Raw genomic sequence first — 18,178 nt, 5'->3', positions numbered from 1 at the left:
TTGGAATGTGTATTTGCAATAGCTCTGTACTGATCCAGAAAACGTGTATGAAGCTCTCTGTTATCATAACTATTTTTGCCCCTCAATGGTATTACACTAGCAAAAATGGTCCCTAAAAAATTCAGTAGAATGCCATGGCACCTAGTTATTTTTCCCCTTTGCATATCTCTTATCAGTTAAATCTGACTAGCAACATTTATATACAATTAAGTGTAACTGCTAATGAAATGGATATGATCTGTGTTTATGTTTTTCTCTGACAGAACAGTTAGCCACAATTTGGTCTTCTTTAATTCATTTTTTGCTAATGAATAGACCTAGTGAATATAGAATGAAGCTGAATTGTGTTGTGATGAATGTAAAAAGATGCCTTGATTTGTCTTTATTCTTGGAATTACTTTACTAGTAATACTGTAATTAATGTTGTGGGCTTTACTTAGACATAACAGAACTTTAAACGTTTCAACATATATGATCCTTTGAGTTAAGATGCTTTTAAGTCTCTTAGTACAGTACTCTCGCTACAGATCTATAATAAAGGAGCCAATAGCAATGCACGTAATGTATATATTTGATGTTCCCAAAACCTTTAAACAATACTCATAGATGGAGCCTCACAACATTTCTGTATGTAATAGCATTAAATTCTTACTCATCAAAACATGTAAGTGTGCCCTTCTTTATCATTTCAATATGTTCTCTGAACAAGCTTGTGGGGTCTTTGCTATATAACAAAGAGAAGGTAAATTAGTTTTTCTAAAGTTAGTGAGCATCTATACCATTACAGTACTGACATCTCATGAGGTCTAGATCTTTCTTTAGTCTCATGTGCCTCTTTTGCTATTTAATGCACGAGAATCTGAAGCTAACTCTTGGTTCAAGGTGACTTAATTAAGGTATCAGGGGCTTACATATAGAAAAAATATCATTGAGAATAATTTTACAAGAGAGTATTTCAAGAGTAAAATATCCATGCTGAGTATCTATGATGTTTTCCCGATTCGGGAGCCAAAGAAATTTCTTACAAGTCTTCAGTTGACTTTAACGAGTTTTGCATCAGAGCCTAAAATAGTTTGTTAATCTTGACTTCTACAGGCTGATAACAATTTAACTGTGAATATTTTCCTATTTTTCTTGACTGAGTTACTCTCCTGAATGAATGTTCACTGCCTGCTGAAGTGTTTTGTATTATTTCAAATTTTATATATCCTCATAGTTTTAGAATTTTTACAACAGCAGAAACAAAGAAATGGACAAAGCATAATTGAAATGTTTTGAATTTATTTTAAAGAAGAGAAAATGTTATAGTCCACTAAATGAATCACTCTGTAGTATTTCTGTGAAATTGATAAATCTCCTTTAATGTGCCTCTTCAATAAATGTCACATTCTAGAGCTTAAATATATTTTTATTGTTTATAATATTATAGTGTCAGATCCTACAAGTATGCCTAAGGGGTTGCTGCTCTAGAGAAAAACTGTAAAGGAAAAATTCCAAATCAGCCAAAGGTAAAACATGTAGCTCACTCATATAGGCATGATAAACCTGAGCTGTCATGTATTGATAACTGATGTCTGATAGCTTAATTTTATCATATTGCTCTAGATCAAGGACAAAGTGAAAGATATTATTAATAAAGCCCTAATACTGAGTGAACATAGCAATACTAATTTTATGTAAAGTTTCTAACTAATGCAGAGTGCAATAAAAATGTCATGAAGATTAATGCTTGGTGGAATTATCTAATGCTAGATAATAATTTATCTTCCAAAGTTGGGAAGTTGGATCCAAGATAGATTCAGACTGGCATATTCCAGGTGAGAGTTTTTGTTCATTTCTGTTGGCTACAGAATACGTTTCCATTCTTTTTTTTTTCTTTTTTTTTTTTTTTTGTAACACAGGTATGACATCAAAGATGACTACACTTTGCGCATTAAGAAGGCTATGAGCACAGATGAAGGAACCTACACATGCATTGCAGAGAATCGAGTCGGAAAAGTGGAAGCCTCTGCTACCCTTACTGTGCGAGGTGAGTGTTCCTGTGGAGAGAGAGCCTGTGACCTGTATGGATCAATTGCTTTCTGTCATAATGGGCCACATCCTTACAGGGCTTTTGTTTGGGTTTCGCACATCCTTTGCAGTTGTGGGTGCTGCACTGATTTGCAACAGAGCTGAAATCCTGGTCCTGTTGGTATCTCAGGCAAAATTGTAGTTATATCCTGTAGGACAGGATTTTTCTGCAGTTAATGATCTGTTCCAATATTATTTCTTTTATCGAAGAATAGATGCACAATGCATATACATTCATAAGCAAGCACTATGTAACCGTGGACATACACTTTAATATGTGAGCCATCGGTTTAGGCTATTATTATTAGGGTTCCTTTCCCTAATAAATATAAGAAATGTAGTACCTATGTTTATCTCTGCCAAAAATAATGCAGATAGTATTATTATACAATTATCTCTGCTGTAATTAAACTCTCTGTCATTACTCTTTATCTGTAAGATAAAGCCAAGTCAAAAGAAAAAGAAAATCTTAATTAATTTTTGTAAGTATTACAAAGTAACAACTGACATATTCTCTCTTTAAATATTCCTAGTGTCCAGTATCCATACATTTTTTATCTGGTGCTTTTTGATGTGGGAAGGAGGTTTTAAAACCAGTAGAGTAATGACTTGCCAAAATGTCTTTTGTGACAGTAGATATAGACATGCTAAAGATTATGGGGAGCGAAAAAGTTTGTGGGCTAATATTTCCATATGAGTAAATAGGATACAGTAGTTATTACTTCATTCCAAAAGATAAGCAGCAATTTGGCACAATGGATATCATGCAGATACTATTTCACAGTTTAGTGGTGCATGCTGACGGTTTTCAGTAGAGCTGTGAAAGGTTAATAAAAACATTTTTAGCTTTATCTGTGCTCCTCTTTTCATACACATTAAATCAAATGTTCAAAGTCTCAATGGATTGCTTTATTAGAACTGGGGTCAACTGACCCAAGAGGCCAGCTTCCATTTCCATCCATTTAATGCATGGACACAGTTCAGTTTAATTTGCTGAATTCAAAGGGCAAAAAAGCACCGAGTGGCTTTGTAGAGGGGGAGATATTAGTATATAACAAATAAAAGAAAGTATTGTGATACCAAGATATTACCTGCTAAAATATTACCTTAGTGTTCGCTTTAGATAATACATGGTGATGCAGACCTCCCTGTTTTAATCTGAAGAAGTAGATTTACCTGCTGCATGTGCATGTAAGAGATTATTCTTCCAATTTGTAACGTGAGAAAAATAGTCACTACACAGAACTCTCAGAAATGCTCTAACTCCATTACTTTGTCACAGGCAGGATCATGATTTCCAGTACATCTGGCAACCAATTCAGTAGCCTTTAAACACTCCTGGAACTGTGTCCACTGTATGTGTTACCAGAGCTTTTTAAAAAGCTTTTTTTTTTAAAAAAAAATAAAGCTTTTTTTTTTTTTTTTTTAAATAAAGCTTTTTAAAAAGCTTTTTTTTAAAAAAATAAAGCTTTTTATTTTTGCTACCTATCTCATGATATGAACAGTAACAAGAACCAAGCAAAAAATCCTTTGAAATTACTGAAGCTGGAATCTGATCAAATTAAGGTGGAAAAACAAAACAAACAAATAAAAACAAATAAATATATAATTTAATCAATTTCCTACAGTAAAAGTAGACTTTCATTATCTTGGGTACTACTGTCCCCTGGGATGGCCATTTACAGTCACATACATAGTGTTTATCCAATACAAAGGAAGTCATGATATTATAAGCACGTTAAATGTTCAAGACAACAGCAAATGAGAAAAGCTCAGACATTCAGTGGAGAAGTTTATTACTTTGTATTTTCTGGAAACAAAGGACTAGGCAAACTCCTGTTGACTTTAAAGGGACCATGAATGATATTCCTTTTAATTAAAGGAAGATTTAATTCTGACTTCTTAAACTTTTACCAGTTTTAGCATAATCACCCATCATGTAGAGAAGAAATGCATTTAGCACATCAAAATTTACTTTGAGAGTGCCTTGGTCCTTGCAAGTGTCCATAGTTACAACTACAAATGTGGCAGCAATAGCATAATCCATAGCTCCCTTATTCATGGCTCCATCTTCTCAAAGAAGGGGTTGCAGATGTATATGGGGAATTCACATCATGCTGTTGTAAATGATAATAGAATTTGAATTCTGTGACTCAGTGTTCATGGCCCTGTCTTGGAAAGATGTGCATCACTCATTCCTTATCTTTCAGTTGGAAAAGAAAAATGTCATAATATTAAAAGCCAGAAAGTCTTAAAATAGATGATGAGTGAGAAATGGCAGCAGGCTTGAAATGGTTACATAAAGTGGATCTGACAAAGTAAGAATAAAGCCATAGAAAAGCTGAGAACTAGGATGGCACTCGCATGCTATGCTACACAAGGATATGCATGTCTTCTCTTTGGCTCTAGTCTGCACATAATGTCATAGAGCTGGTTAATTTATTAAAAAAAAATAAAAATTGTTCCAAAGTGCGTGACCATTTCTGTTGCTAAAATATGGGAAGTTTCACCTAACCAGATGCAACTATGAGTCAAATTTATGTCCAACTTTTTGGCTGTTCTGAAAGGGGATATCTTCATTTTATTAGCAGAGGGACTGTCAGCCTTCTTTCCCAACACAACTATATAAGGGCTGTTCCTATAATCAAGAAATCACTTGTTGCAGCAACAGCTTTCAGTCTCTGTATCAGTCCGAAACTGTATTAACCTGTCGATCATTCAGCAGCAATTTTTTTTTTAGGAAGTAGAAGTTATCTAAACAGTAATTTGGGAGATTCTGGGTTGAAATCCCTGCAGCCATTTCAGCCTATTTGTTATATTTTCATCAGCCCTGTCAGTGAGGAAAAAGCAATGTGTTGTAAGCTTTCATGCCTGTTATTGAATGAGAAAAACTGACCTGGTCTTTTTGTAGCCCCTACTGCTGTACTGACTGGCCATGTTTAACATTCAATTGGTATTCAACTTAAAAATCAAATGCCTTGCATCTACTGGCATGACATTTGGTAGTGTAGCTTAAATTGATGTGTTCATCAAGATCTAAAAGTTTGTGCTAATGCAAGCAATTTTTCTTTTATCAGGCACTAACAGTGATACTTGATGTGGCATGTGAAGATAATAAAAATGCTTCTCAGAGAATGATTCCAGTCAACTTGTTCAGATGCTATGCTCAAATAAATGTGATAATAGTAATGTGTGACTAAACAGTAATAGCAGTAAATATTTTACTTAGACTATCATTTGAGGGGTTAGCAATCATGGTAGTATCCATAGTTGAACGTAACATTACACGTCATGCATTCTGACAGATATTCTTTTCTTTTTTAATTTCTTTTTTATGTTCTCACTACACCATTGTAATGTCAACAGCTCGCCCCGTTGGTAAGTAACCATCCTTCTATCCATTTTAGCATGGCTTCATGCAATGCTTCATCTTTCATTTGCAACAGCATTTAACTGGCTTGAGCTAGCAGCCAGTGCTTAATAGCGTTAACTTTATAACACCAGGCAAGTGATTTTGACTGACAAAGTGCTATTTCTGAACTTTCTATTTTCTGCTATGTCATGTATAAACACATTTGCTAAATCACCAATAAATACCATTCAGTGAAACTGGGGGTGTGTGGTGATACTAAGCCAAAATCACTCATTCAGATGGTTTTGACAGTCTATTTAAGGGCCTGGTATAAACGCCATTGAAATCAACAGAAAGGATTGTATTGACTTTGGTGAGCTTCTATCAGGCCCTAAATGATCAGCTCATTATGCTTTTATTGCATAGCAGTAAAAGCAAAGGCTTTGCATGTCCCGTCTTTCTTGTATCTTTCAAAGATTTTTGAAATGAAAATAGTCCTGAAATTGAAGAGGGGATGGAGTAGATTTCCGTGCTTGTTAAGAAAGTTCATCACAGATTTTTGTCCTTGGGTCATCTTGGAGTGCACTTTGGAATGCACTGTATAGGATGCAGACTGTTCTGAATAAAAATTCCAGGGGAAGACAATCTGGATTTTGAAATCCCACTGTGAAAATTTGATTCTTTCCTATGTCTTTGAAATTACTTTTAAAAATTTATAAAAATCTAACTGAGCATAGATTTATAAAAATCTAACTAATGGAAAAATTGCAACTGTCCATAGCTGAAATTCTCTTTTGGTGTTCACAAACACCCGGAACTTATTATTTAGTTTTCATTCACGGATGTTTACTCTGTGCCTATATGGATTTTCTGAACAATTTAACCAGTTGCACTTCTCTTCTGATTTTTGTAGTTTGCATTTAGATGTATCTTTTAGAATAATTATGTGTTTTTTGTTTTTTGTTTTGTTTTTTTTTGTTTTGTTTTGTTTTGATTAGTGTGAAAAGTCTGTACTGGTGTTTACAGAGATTGCTGAGGGGGTTAGTCTTTCTTTATATAGTCAAAACTTATGTCACAAATATGTTTGACTACCGTTTGTATTTGACCTTGTCTCAGCTCTTCACTGTTACGAGGTTGGAGGAAAAGCAGTTGGAATAATTTAAAGATAAAATCCAGATTAGGCATCTGTTTCCAGAACTAAGATGGTCCTATGCTTATTGGTTTGCTTGAACTAGCATACATAGAGCCAAGCTGCAGTCATGGCATTGCTTATCCACAGCTAGAGAATTCCCTAAGTAGAAGAGCAATTCGAAGTTCTCCATTTGAAAAGTCAATAGCAAGCTTTAAACTCAAGTCACTAGTGTATTACTTTGGGAATCAGAATAATTAAGGTTGGAAAAGACCTTAAAGATCACCTGGTCCAACCACCCCCCTACCAACCAATGTCTCCCACTAAGCCATGTCCCTAAGCACCACGTCCAACCTTTCTTTAAACACCCCCAGGGATGGTGACGGCACCACTTCCCAGGGCAACCCATTCCAATGCCTGATTGCTCTTTCTGAGAAGAAATTTCTGCTAATTCCCAAACTGCACCTCCCCTGGTGCAACTTGAGGCCATTCCCTCTAGTCCCATCACTAGTTATCTGTGAGAAGAGGCCAACACCCAACTCTTCACACCTTCCTTTCAGGTGGTTGTAGAGAGCAATAAGGTCTCCCCTGAGCCTCCTCTTCTCCAGACTAAACAACCCCAGTTCCCTCAGCCTCTCCTCATAAGACTTGTGTTCCAGGCCCTTCACCAGCTTTGTAGCCCTTCTCTGGACACGCTCCAGGGCCTCCATGTCCTTCCTGTAGTGAGGGGCCCAAAGCTGAACACAGTACTTGAGGTGCGGCATCACTAGAGCCAAGTACAGGGGGATGATGACCTCCCTGGTTCTACTGGCTACACTATTCCTGATACAAGCCAGGATGCGTTGGCCTTTTAACCACCTGGGCACATTGACAGCTCATATTCTTAAGAATTTAATTCCCATGAGTTGTAATGGTAAAACTGGAGTAAATTTGTAATTTTTTTCCTTTGCTTAGAAAATTTAGAATTAATTCGGTATGCTTTTGATATAAATCTCTCATTTATTTTTTTTTATAGCTAATAATTAAATCTGCTTCTCAATTCACTATGAAAATGCTGCAATGTGAAAAACATTTTACTTTTATTTATTTTTCTCTCTGCTCACTATTAAAATAAAGGCAAAAAAATACTGAAGTAGAGATTGTTTCAAAATCAGTGAAAGCCACATAAAATAAATGACTGAAGATTCACAAGAAAATAATTTTAGGTTTTAGCAGCGCTGGTGGTGTCTCATTTTCGAGCACTGATTCTCTTTAAAGACTTCTCAGGCCATTGAGTTGTGAACGATTCCATATCCAAAGTGTATGTAGAAGCTTTCGGTATCAAGTTACTTTATGTCCAGGTGAATGATTCTCTTGTGTGACCATGCCATGGTCAATTTGTCATATTCCCTGCCCACACTATTTTACTTTGTAACGAATGAACATCTGGTGCAAAGAAAATTCTTCTTATTTATGATTTATTCAGGAAAACATAAATTAGAGTGGTTGACCTTAAAATAATCATTATATGGACATATGGTCTTTATCAAACTATTTAATTTAGTGTTTATCTTGTGAATTGTAAAAATGTTTTAAAGTACATCCAACTCCAAAGATTTTTAACATCTGTAACTCCTATACAACTGAGTGTGCAGTGGTTGCAGTGTATAAGGAGATCATCTTCTTTGGATCACTTGTGTCTAAACCTGCACCTGTAGAAAAGGTTCCTTATGAGACTACCCTTGCCTCCCCTCCCCTCATTCCTCCTTCTTTCCTTCTTTTTACTTAAAGAGCTGGAATGGTTTCCACAGTTCATTCTGTTTCATTCAAAAGTAGACAAAGCAGGTGGCTACCTATCCTATTAAAAATTTAAAGCCAGGTAATGCAAAACGAAGTATCTTCCCTCTTTACCATCATTTCACCACCAAAATGCCCAAATGATCTTCTGTTGAAATTGTCATTTGACAAGAATAGTGAGTCAAATCTTTAACTTTTTAACTTGTTTGTTTGTTTAGAAATTTAAGTGGAATGCAAAGCAAAAATCACCTGTCCTTACAGAAAGGAATCTACACTCACAACTCTCTAGGAGAGTGACATTTTAACAGAAATATATTTATATATTAAGGTATAAGATGAACTGCAGGGGAGTAGTTTAAAATTTTATACTCTTTTCTGATACCTGCATATTATCTGGGTACCTCTACTTTTCATCACTACCTCCATTTCAAAGCAGATGTTTTTGGTCTTTTTTGTGTTTTAAACAAGACCAAAACATTTTATTTTACTGGCTTGTTGCTGAAGAATAAAGATATGTATTTTTAATGTTCAGGGATTGTTAATTCTTGTAATTCTTTGCAGTAGTTCTTACTGCAAGCTGAATAATTTCCATCTACTATTTAGCTTTACCTGTTTCAAATATTTGTATTCTGTTAGTTGTTTTAATTTAATTTAAATTTCATCTTGAATGGAAAATTCAGTAGTGGAATTACTTCTGCCACTGACCATGTTTGATTCAAGCAGTTTTTTAACATATGGTATGTGCTGCATAGACAAAATGAGGTATGGTTCTGCCTGAGGTGGATGGCAGCTGGTGAATTTAACAGCTCTATACCAGATTACTCATCATGTTTGGATTTGCTGCTAGGTATAAATGTGTTGCCTGTTTCTGAAATAGATGTTCTCTTATTTATAACCTTTTGAAATGATTTGCTACAGGATTTATAACAGATGGGTTTAGGAAACAAGATATTTATTCATATTTATCCCTATTTCTACTGTTATTTAACTTGTTGGATGGATCTTCCAGATGAGGAAGTTTATATTTTCTCAGTTTGGCATTCTGCTGTATTTCTTATAACAGCTGTGCAGAAGAATAGCTATAAAAAGTATTCCAAAAGTTAAGAGGAGTTAAGTTTCATATAATCCTGCCTAAAAGTAACAGTAACCTGCTTTTTCAATTGTTATATTGCTCTGAGATATAGACTTAAAGTTGAGTTCAAATAGAAGATCTGTGGAGATCTGTGTCTAATGCTTTCGTTACCTTTTTGCTAATCATGAAAAAGGTCATTCAGATGGCAAAGTACTGTTTTCAATTTATTTTCAACTGTGTTTCAACAGGTCAAAATACAGTTTTTTTGCATTTCAGTTGCCTTGTAGTTTACCTAATTAAGTTTATTTAATTAATTGTCATATGATATGACTCATCTTCTCAGAAAGAATTGCCATTCAGTAAATAGCCAGATCATTTTGTCACCTGAATAGAAATTATCTGCAATTAACAAAGGAAGTAAAGGGAGACCAATCAAGTCACAATAACCTTACTTCCCTACCATGTTGGAGAACAGAGAAACAGATAAGACATCTGCCATGAATTTTCTAAATTTCATACTAATTGAATACAGCCTATTCATATTTAAGTGAAATGTGGCTGTATGATGCATTTCACTCTGCTCTGGGAAGTTTTCATGTCATAAATCAACCTGGCATGGGTTAATGATCTATTAAGAGTGGTGCAGCAAGAAATAATATAGAAAGGTCTGTATATTTAAGCAAGGTTGCATTTGTTTGTGGCTGGAAATCACATTGTTTAGATGATAGCTGGCAGAGTTCTCTCTATCCTTTTCCATTTCATTCTGACTCTTGCAGGAAAGTCTATATAGTGTGAATACTTTTGTTTTTAGTGTATTCATGAAACTATCACCTTCACTTGAGACACTGAGGATTTATAAAACTACATCAGCAGTGGTAATTGGTGTGTGACAGAAGAGATGAGATCATGCTTGGCACTGCTGTGCCATCTTTCAGTGGCAGAAATCTATTATCTATATTAAAGTGCAGTATTTTGCCTGCCTGCCTGCTGCTATCGCATATAGAAATTTTCAGAAGAGGGTAAGGACACCAGAAGACATTAAGCTTTTTGCATTTTCTTCTTCCCTAACTGAAAGAATTCATTCTTTTTATTTATCACTATGCAAATCCTTTATATTAAAGAGAAAAGCTTGGTGCTGAGTGAAAGAAATAATTGATTTGTTCGGACACTTAGTAGCCCTTGAAAGAACACTCTAAAAAATCCAAAAGTCCTTAGCATTTGTACTTTGGCAAAATTCCACTAGCTGAACTTACACTTGAATCTCCATGACAACTTATGGTACCATAGAAATACATTTGTGATCTATGGGCCACAACAGCTCTGCAAATGGGGACAGAGCACATTAACCACCAGGCATTTATTAAGGCTGGTCAACAAAACTCTGGCTTCATTTTCAACTGCTCCAAGTCTTTTGGGTATACCAGAGAGCGGTCAAAGCAGAAATATAGAAGTTCTGACACAGGATTCTTCTTCAAGGATAAACTTGAAAGATGGCTGCGTATCTGAAGTTTTAGTAAGTCACACTGTTACATACTGGGCTCATTCCACTACAGTACCACGGATGTGCCTGCACTCATACTGTTTCTGTTACAGAAAAGCCAGGTATAGCAACTTCAGGAAGTGATAAAAGGGCCTATCTATTTATTTATTTTACTGCTGAACTCTAGCTTGGGAAATTTTTGAGAGGTTTAATATGTAAATTTCCTGAGTCCATTATGTATGCTCAAATCAGTAGGAATTGTTTTCTTGTTTCAGTGGATTCTGTCTTCCCATGTGTCTTTGAAGATTAGTGTATGAAAAATAGTCTTTTGATGTGTTGTTCCTTCCCTGTTTATAAAAGGAGAAATTAGTAATTTTTCTTTCAAGAAGAGTGTGGAAATCAATACAGTAATCCATCCACTTTTCTCTTTGCCTTCTTTACTCAATTGCTGCTTGCTTGTAGCACTGAGTTTTACAATTTGGATAAGTCCTCAATATTATTCAACAGCAAAACTACTTTATGTCCTATTCTTTGAATGTTACCATTGTCAATCAGCATAAATAGTCCCTTTTCTTCCTCACTCCTTTTCCTCTCTTCTCTTTACAGTGGCCCAAATTGAGCAGAAAGTCTCCTCTCAGTCTTTCTTTATGATCAAGGGTAAATGAACCAGGAACTTGTCATCTTTCTCACTATAGCTGTATCCTATTAGCCCAACATACCCCGGCTTTGCTTTTCTTTTCACCACCTTGGCTCTTCTATTCAGTGTGTGAATTCATGTTTGTTTATTTTTTGAAGCAAATAACCAAATTACTCTTGTTTTTTTGATGAAATCTTACTAAATCAGCAAGAGGTATGCTTTTCTTTTTTAAATGCTGTATGAGCAAACCCTTCTGCTATCACCCATGACAAAAAGAATCATAGCAGATTACATGTGTTTTTGTTGGCATAATTTGCTTTGTTTGCTGAATTCACAGAAGGTAGAGGGAAGGCGCATGCCATCACCTGATGTTACCCTTTACATAAGCAAGTAGACTAAAGTATTACAAATTTAGGAGAGCACTTTTTTATCTGATCTAAACAAAAGGCATATCCTGAATCTCAGACACTTAAGGAGAAATTAAAAAAAGAAGAAAAAAAAAGGAAAGAAAGAATTGTCTAGAGTAGAGAAAAGTCCTTATTAATGTAAGGTATTGAGCAGTCAGAGGCAGTGCTACCTCTCTTTATATGTATCAAAGCTAAACAAAGGACTTTCCAAGAGGGATTTTCCAGGAGCTTCTGTAAGGTTTGAGTTCCACTTAGAAGAGATGATTGGACAAGATATAATAAAGCAGAGATTCAAATTCTAGTGGGTTACAGTCCAATGTTGAGATGAAATTCAGACCAGATATTGAAACTTCATGTTTAAACATACCATAGAACAGAGAAGAGAGGTCAGGAAAGGAGCTGTTCAGAGAACTGGAAATGGGGCGAGGGGGGGAAAGTAGGTTTCTTTTTTTCTCAACTATGTAGGAGACAGAGGTTTTTTGTTTGTTTGTTTGTTTGTAAGTATTCTCATAATTTTCCTGTATTGAAATTAGTTGTAGTCAATAGGGAAGAACAAGTACTTGGCAGTATTTTTTTTCTTTGTGCTTAAACTCCTGTTATAATGATAAATGAAGATTTGGCAGTTATCTTAATTGAAATTGACAGGGAAACTTTGAATATAAACCATATAAACCAAACCTTTTTTTTTTTTTTTCATTATTGTTTATCTCACATCTCTTTTTTTTTCACTGCACAGATTTATCCCACTTCTTTCTTTTAGGTCATCCAGGAATAAAAGAGAGATTTTATACGTCAAAATATATAAGGCAGTTAGCTGTTTTTATTTATTGATTCTCTAAGACTTCTTTTACCTCTTACAAAAAAAAAAATAAAATAAAAAGCTTGTGCTTCCATGCTCTCATAAATTATCTGCTTCAGTGTTTCAGAGCAACTGAAGGATAAAAATGTTGTTATAAGTGAAATTCAGATTAGAACAATTAGTCCAAGTATGAAAGATGGCTTAACATTCTCAGTGAATCTGAAACCAGAAAACAAGCAAACAAATAAAAGCAACAAACCAAATAAAAACACTATCACTAACAAAAGGGAATTTCTCATTTTCCATGAGACAGCACCAGTGTGAAGGACACTTATACCAGAGCTGCTCCTGATGATGATCTTGTGGAGATAGCTTCCCTCTGCCCTCTACTTCTGTTCCACTGTAGCTTGGTACCTCTTCCCCAGTGCTTCTTTTGTATTCAACTTGCTGAAAGTTCTCCCCACTTGCCCACTTTGTTTTTAATTGTCTATATTTGATTTATCAAATATACAAAATGAGAATTAATTTTGAAGTATTGTCAATGTTAAAGATGATATCTGATCTATAGATTATAGGTGTTTTAAGAATAGGTTCTATGAAGCTGCTTTTCAGATGAATCCAAACCAAGCACCTGCTTTGCCACATCCACTTGTGTCATTTTAAAATATCACAGATCTAGTGAGGGGCTTCATGAATCTCGTTATCCCTTACAACCTACCCATTCCTCATTTTTACTGACAAAAGCCATATTCTTCCACCTGAAGAATAAATCATAGAAGAAAACAAACTATCTAAATGAGAAGGGAAGGGAAGAGGAAGAGGAAGAGGAGACCCATGCACTTGTTTCAAAGTCCAACTGCACTCCTGCAGACTAGGGTTTGCAGCTGTAGTTTGCTGCGCTAACATGATACTAACGGCAGAGAAGAGAAGGAAATCAATTTCCCAGGCAACTCAGCAGTAACTAGCATGATGAAAATTTACTTCCTTCACTGTCTGTGAGTGCACCTGATCATTAGAGCACACCATAAGATTAAGTCTTCTCACCATAAAGACAATGACCATCCTAAACTTCCATTTGTTTATCCTTAATAAGAAATATCTGCATTAGTAGTAGGCCGAAGTTGTCATCCTTTCAAGTTCCTCTTATGGCTTCTGTGTCAGAGGCTACATCTTTGATTTATCGTTAGTCATAACTAGTAGTTCACAAACAACTTTGTTTCCTAAGAACCACATGTTATGGTCTGTGCCTGTGAACAAGATCTGAACTTCAGAGAAAAGAACTGCTCTTTCAGCCCAGACTTACAGTGTATGAGACTGGGTTTTCCTCTATATACTCCATCAGCAACAGTATAATATCAAACCATGTTTCACAATGCATACGCTTTCATGTCTGTCTCTCAAGAATTCCTGTACTTCCTTCAACTATCTTCTAGCCCAGTATCACTGGAACCAGCAAAGCAATCCTATAAATAAGCAGTCATACTCCATGGATAATGTCAAGGGTTATATCCTTTTTGAAAGTAATACTTCAGTTGGAACACTGGGGACTTCTTCTTCATATAAACATCTTAGAGGCAATTCTTGATCTGTGTTGTGTAAGACTGGAACTGAGCTTTATGCCTTAAAATGTGAACATGTATCCAAGACCAGCTTGTGTCCAGATGAATATTGTCACTGCAATAGCACATTGAGATACCCGGTTTCAAGTCTCGTAAGGAAGGCAGAGATGTTGCTGGGATTCCAGAACCTAGAAGACCATTCGGGGAAGACTCCATTATCTCATCATGTTAACTGAATCTCTTATCTCAAGCTAGGCAACTGAGTATTGTACCAAGTATCATTTTGATTGCTCAGAAGGTAATTATGAAATTGCTGCAAGTGTACGATGCAAAAAAAGAAATAATAATAATTAAAAAAAAAAAATAAAGACTGCAGATGGGAATTTTAGGTTGGTTTACTGTCTCTTCCCTGCTGGAAGCAGAGCTAAGAGTTACAGAATCCGGGTTCTTTACCAAAATGTGTGTTTCCGCCTGTTCTTCAGAGCTTTTTCCTCCATCAGGAAGAGGGATGAGTGTTGCCTAGAAGGCTTACAGGTTAACATATTTCCCCTTACCCTCTTCGAACCAATCACAGAAATATGTTTACAAATAATAGGCAATTCCAGTTTATAATGAAATACTCATCTTTATCGCTTAGCTAGCATAAGTAATCTTCATGACAAATTTCATTCGCAGTTGACTATTAACTGAAATTAGTTGCAGTTAAAGGTTATCAAATCTATAATTTAAGCCCTATAAAATTTGTTGCTTTTTTTTTTATTTATATATATTATTTTTTCAGTGAGTCTGATCCAAAGACCATGTAAGCCAACAGGAGGATTTCTGCCAGCTTCAACGAGCTTTGAATAAAGTCTCATACTTCGTGATGATATCTGAGGATGTTTTATTTAAGTACATGTAATTAAAAGATTACTAAAGTTTTCATTATCTGAAAATTGTCTGGATTATATAAAATTAGTTTGATCTCACAGTGGGGCTTCCTTAGTTAATTGAAGGTGTTAGGAAAAACAAAAACATGAGAACAAAAATCCCACTGATATTACTTGCTGTGGTTACAGTGCTATCTCTGCTTGTGGTAGCGATATTGGACTAAAACTTGGTACAATATCTACTTTCAATTAAAGTCACAGCAATATAACATGTGCACCCCAGTGCACCTGGACTGGGGGAGCTGCTCTGAGCAAGTTATGATAACAGAATTCCCATAGGATCATTGTGTTCAACGTGAACCACAAATCACAAGACCAGTTTAGAAAACTGTCGCTGAAAGAAAATGTTGCTTGGATTTCATATGGGATCACAGTGCTTTTTACTGTAAAATCACATTTTTCTGTGGTAATTTTCCTCTCATCTTCTGAGTAACATTTCTTATCAGGTGACTGGAGTTCAGGTAGGAGGAATAAACTCACCGTGTTGGTCAAGATTTTCTACATCAGTGTCTTTGTCAGCTCCTGGTGACTCAGCATAACCTTTAGTACTCAGAGATGCTCCCGGGAAAGAAATTAATGTAATCCATCACAAAATATTAGAGATCCTGCTAACTATTAGGATCGGAAAAGAATTGAGAAATCCCTTTGAATATTTTGCAATATTTGTATCATTTTATTTATTGATTTATTTATTTAACAAATGTTTAACAATTAAACAGAGGATACCTTCATATGCATTTATTACTAGAAAAAGAGAACCGTCTAGTGATGGATCGTGACATCTAGAAAGAGTGCAACAGAATGCACTGTTACCATTTTGAACAACTAATGCTTAACTACTGCTCATGCTTTTCTATCTCCATTTTCATTCTTACAGTAGAATACTGTTCTGTGCTGTAAAAACAGTTCTGAACATGATGTGATTAACCTTAGGGTCTCCCCACCCCCTCATCTCAAAGCCCACCTCATACATGGCCTATGGTTTCTATTCATGTTCAACCATCTGATTTCCATATCATCCCACTCACCCTCACCAGCCTCTATTAGCATAACAGAGCTCTAGTGTGACATTGATTGAAGCAAGCGCTTGCTGAATGCCATATCAAAGCATAATTTGCCAGAAATCAAATCTAATTTACTGTATACTATTTAAATTTCTCAAAAAACAAAACAAAACAAAACAAAAACAACAACAAAAAATAGAAGTGCACTAGGTCTATAATCTTAATTGTTTTTGTTTTTGTTTTTTTCCTCATATTTTTGTCTGTTATCCTGGAATTCAAGCAATACATTTCCTTTTAGTCTTTGATTTTCAAATGTCACCTAAGCAAGAGTTTCTCTACCCTGTTTATTCCAATGCAGATAATGTTACATCTGAAACAATAAAGGGTAATAGTTTGATAGGCGCAACACTCAGTTTGCAGCTGCATAACAGTTTTTTCAGCAGATTCTTCTAATCATCTTAATGTTTAGACTGAAATAAGCATTAACATAGCTCATAGCTCTTTAACAGCTGAAGCATATCAAGCCTGCTGTTATTTCTCTAACTGTACCTTTTCAAACTGTTTTTAAAATTAAAGAACAAACACACACACAAAAAAAAAAAAAAAAAAACAACAAAAAAAAACAAACAAAAAAAACATACTTTGAGAAAAGCAATAATGACTTGAATAAGGTTTTGTCCAATGTTCTACTAATGCTGAACTTTGAGCAAGTCATGTTCTTAGCCAACCTTTCTGCAAAATAGGAGTAGTAATATTTACCTTACAAACAGCATTTATACATGCAGATAATGAGTTCTTTTTTTAGGAAAATTGAACTGCTTATTCAAGTCAAAAAAAAGCCTTGTTGTCTCTGAACAGGGTCACATTGCATTCTCTGGGGATAATGGCAGTCCTACTGCTTTGGTAGTTATACTTGACCAACATTTCTCCCGCAAGTATTAGGTGTTACTTTCAGTTGTCAATTCTCAGTAGTCAAGTGAAATTTGATAGATAAAATTGGTATGGTGAAAACATTGTTTCAGTGATATAAACCATGTCATTTTTATCTGTCTGTAAACGGAATTATAGCTGATTATGACAACAAACTGGAGAAAAACATGAGTTTATTTCATTATAGAACAACTTATTTGAATACATAAAAAATGTATGCAAGGTTTTATTTTTTTAAAAAATGAGGGTTTTCATGTTCTTTAAGAGTATACTGTTGAATAGTTTGGCTGGTGGGATTGGTTTTATGTTCTAATTAATGCAGTGACCAGTAAAAGCTAGCTCCCCTTGAGATTCTGGCGCTATATTTAGATTAAAGCTCTGGTTCATTTATTTATTTTTGTAATGAATTTCTATTAATTATGGATGCAGAATAATACTAGAAAACAGATCTGTGTATAACCATATACTGTGGTTTACTGGTGCCTGCAGAAAGTGTAAACTTGTAGCTGTGATGCCACAGATCTCCTGTTCATCTAGAATGGTGAATGCTGGGGAGGATTTGGTGTGCGGCAGGAGGAGAATAGAGCAACAAGGTAAATCTACACCAATTGGATTATCTGGACTGAGTCACCGCCTAAATTCCTTCTTCTTTTCCATATATTTTTGCAAAATAAAGGTTTTTTTTTCTGCTCATAGAAAAGTGAGGAATGTTCAAAGTTAGGCTTAGGTCAGATTATAGGTAGAAATTAGGAGGTTTATATTTCATACCTGAATTTGGTCTTTGCTACAGCAACAAGTACTTTCCTATTATATCTACTCAGACCTTTGAATTACTGACTTGCAGTACAGCCTTGTGTGTGAGAATGTTTCAGGTGAACCCTTAAATTTATATACCTGTATTTATTTGGTTATGTGTTTTGAAAGATAAGCTCACAGAAATGCCATGCCTTTCTTTTGTCTGTTGAGCTGGTAGCACCATCCTTATAACATGCCTCCAGTGGACTAAGCATGCCTAAAAAGCGATGCTAGGTATT

At 35.3% G+C, this 18,178-nt stretch overlaps 1 protein-coding gene across 14 annotated transcripts in view; it reads left to right on the top strand.

Annotated features, from left to right (window-relative positions):
• Window positions 1–18,178, top strand: part of ROBO2 (roundabout guidance receptor 2) — a 467,458-nt gene that overhangs the window by 337,084 nt on the left and 112,196 nt on the right. For 10 of the 14 annotated variants that reach the window (XM_072025824.1, XM_072025792.1, XM_072025823.1 and 7 more), the window contains exons 6-7: window positions 1,902–2,029; window positions 5,437–5,448. In XM_072025824.1, coding sequence (XP_071881925.1) covers window positions 1,902–2,029; window positions 5,437–5,448 — 140 coding nt within the window. The remainder of the gene's footprint in view (window positions 1–1,901; window positions 2,030–5,436; window positions 5,449–18,178) is intronic. The other 4 variants (XM_072025826.1, XM_072025835.1, XM_072025806.1 and 1 more) reach the window with 1 other exon arrangement.

This window comes from Anas platyrhynchos, chromosome 1 (genome assembly GCF_047663525.1).
Source record: "Anas platyrhynchos isolate ZD024472 breed Pekin duck chromosome 1, IASCAAS_PekinDuck_T2T, whole genome shotgun sequence".
Classification (NCBI taxonomy): Eukaryota; Metazoa; Chordata; class Aves; order Anseriformes; family Anatidae; genus Anas; species Anas platyrhynchos.
Note: the sequence above shows the minus strand (reverse complement) of the source record. Positions and strands in the feature narration are given on the sequence as shown.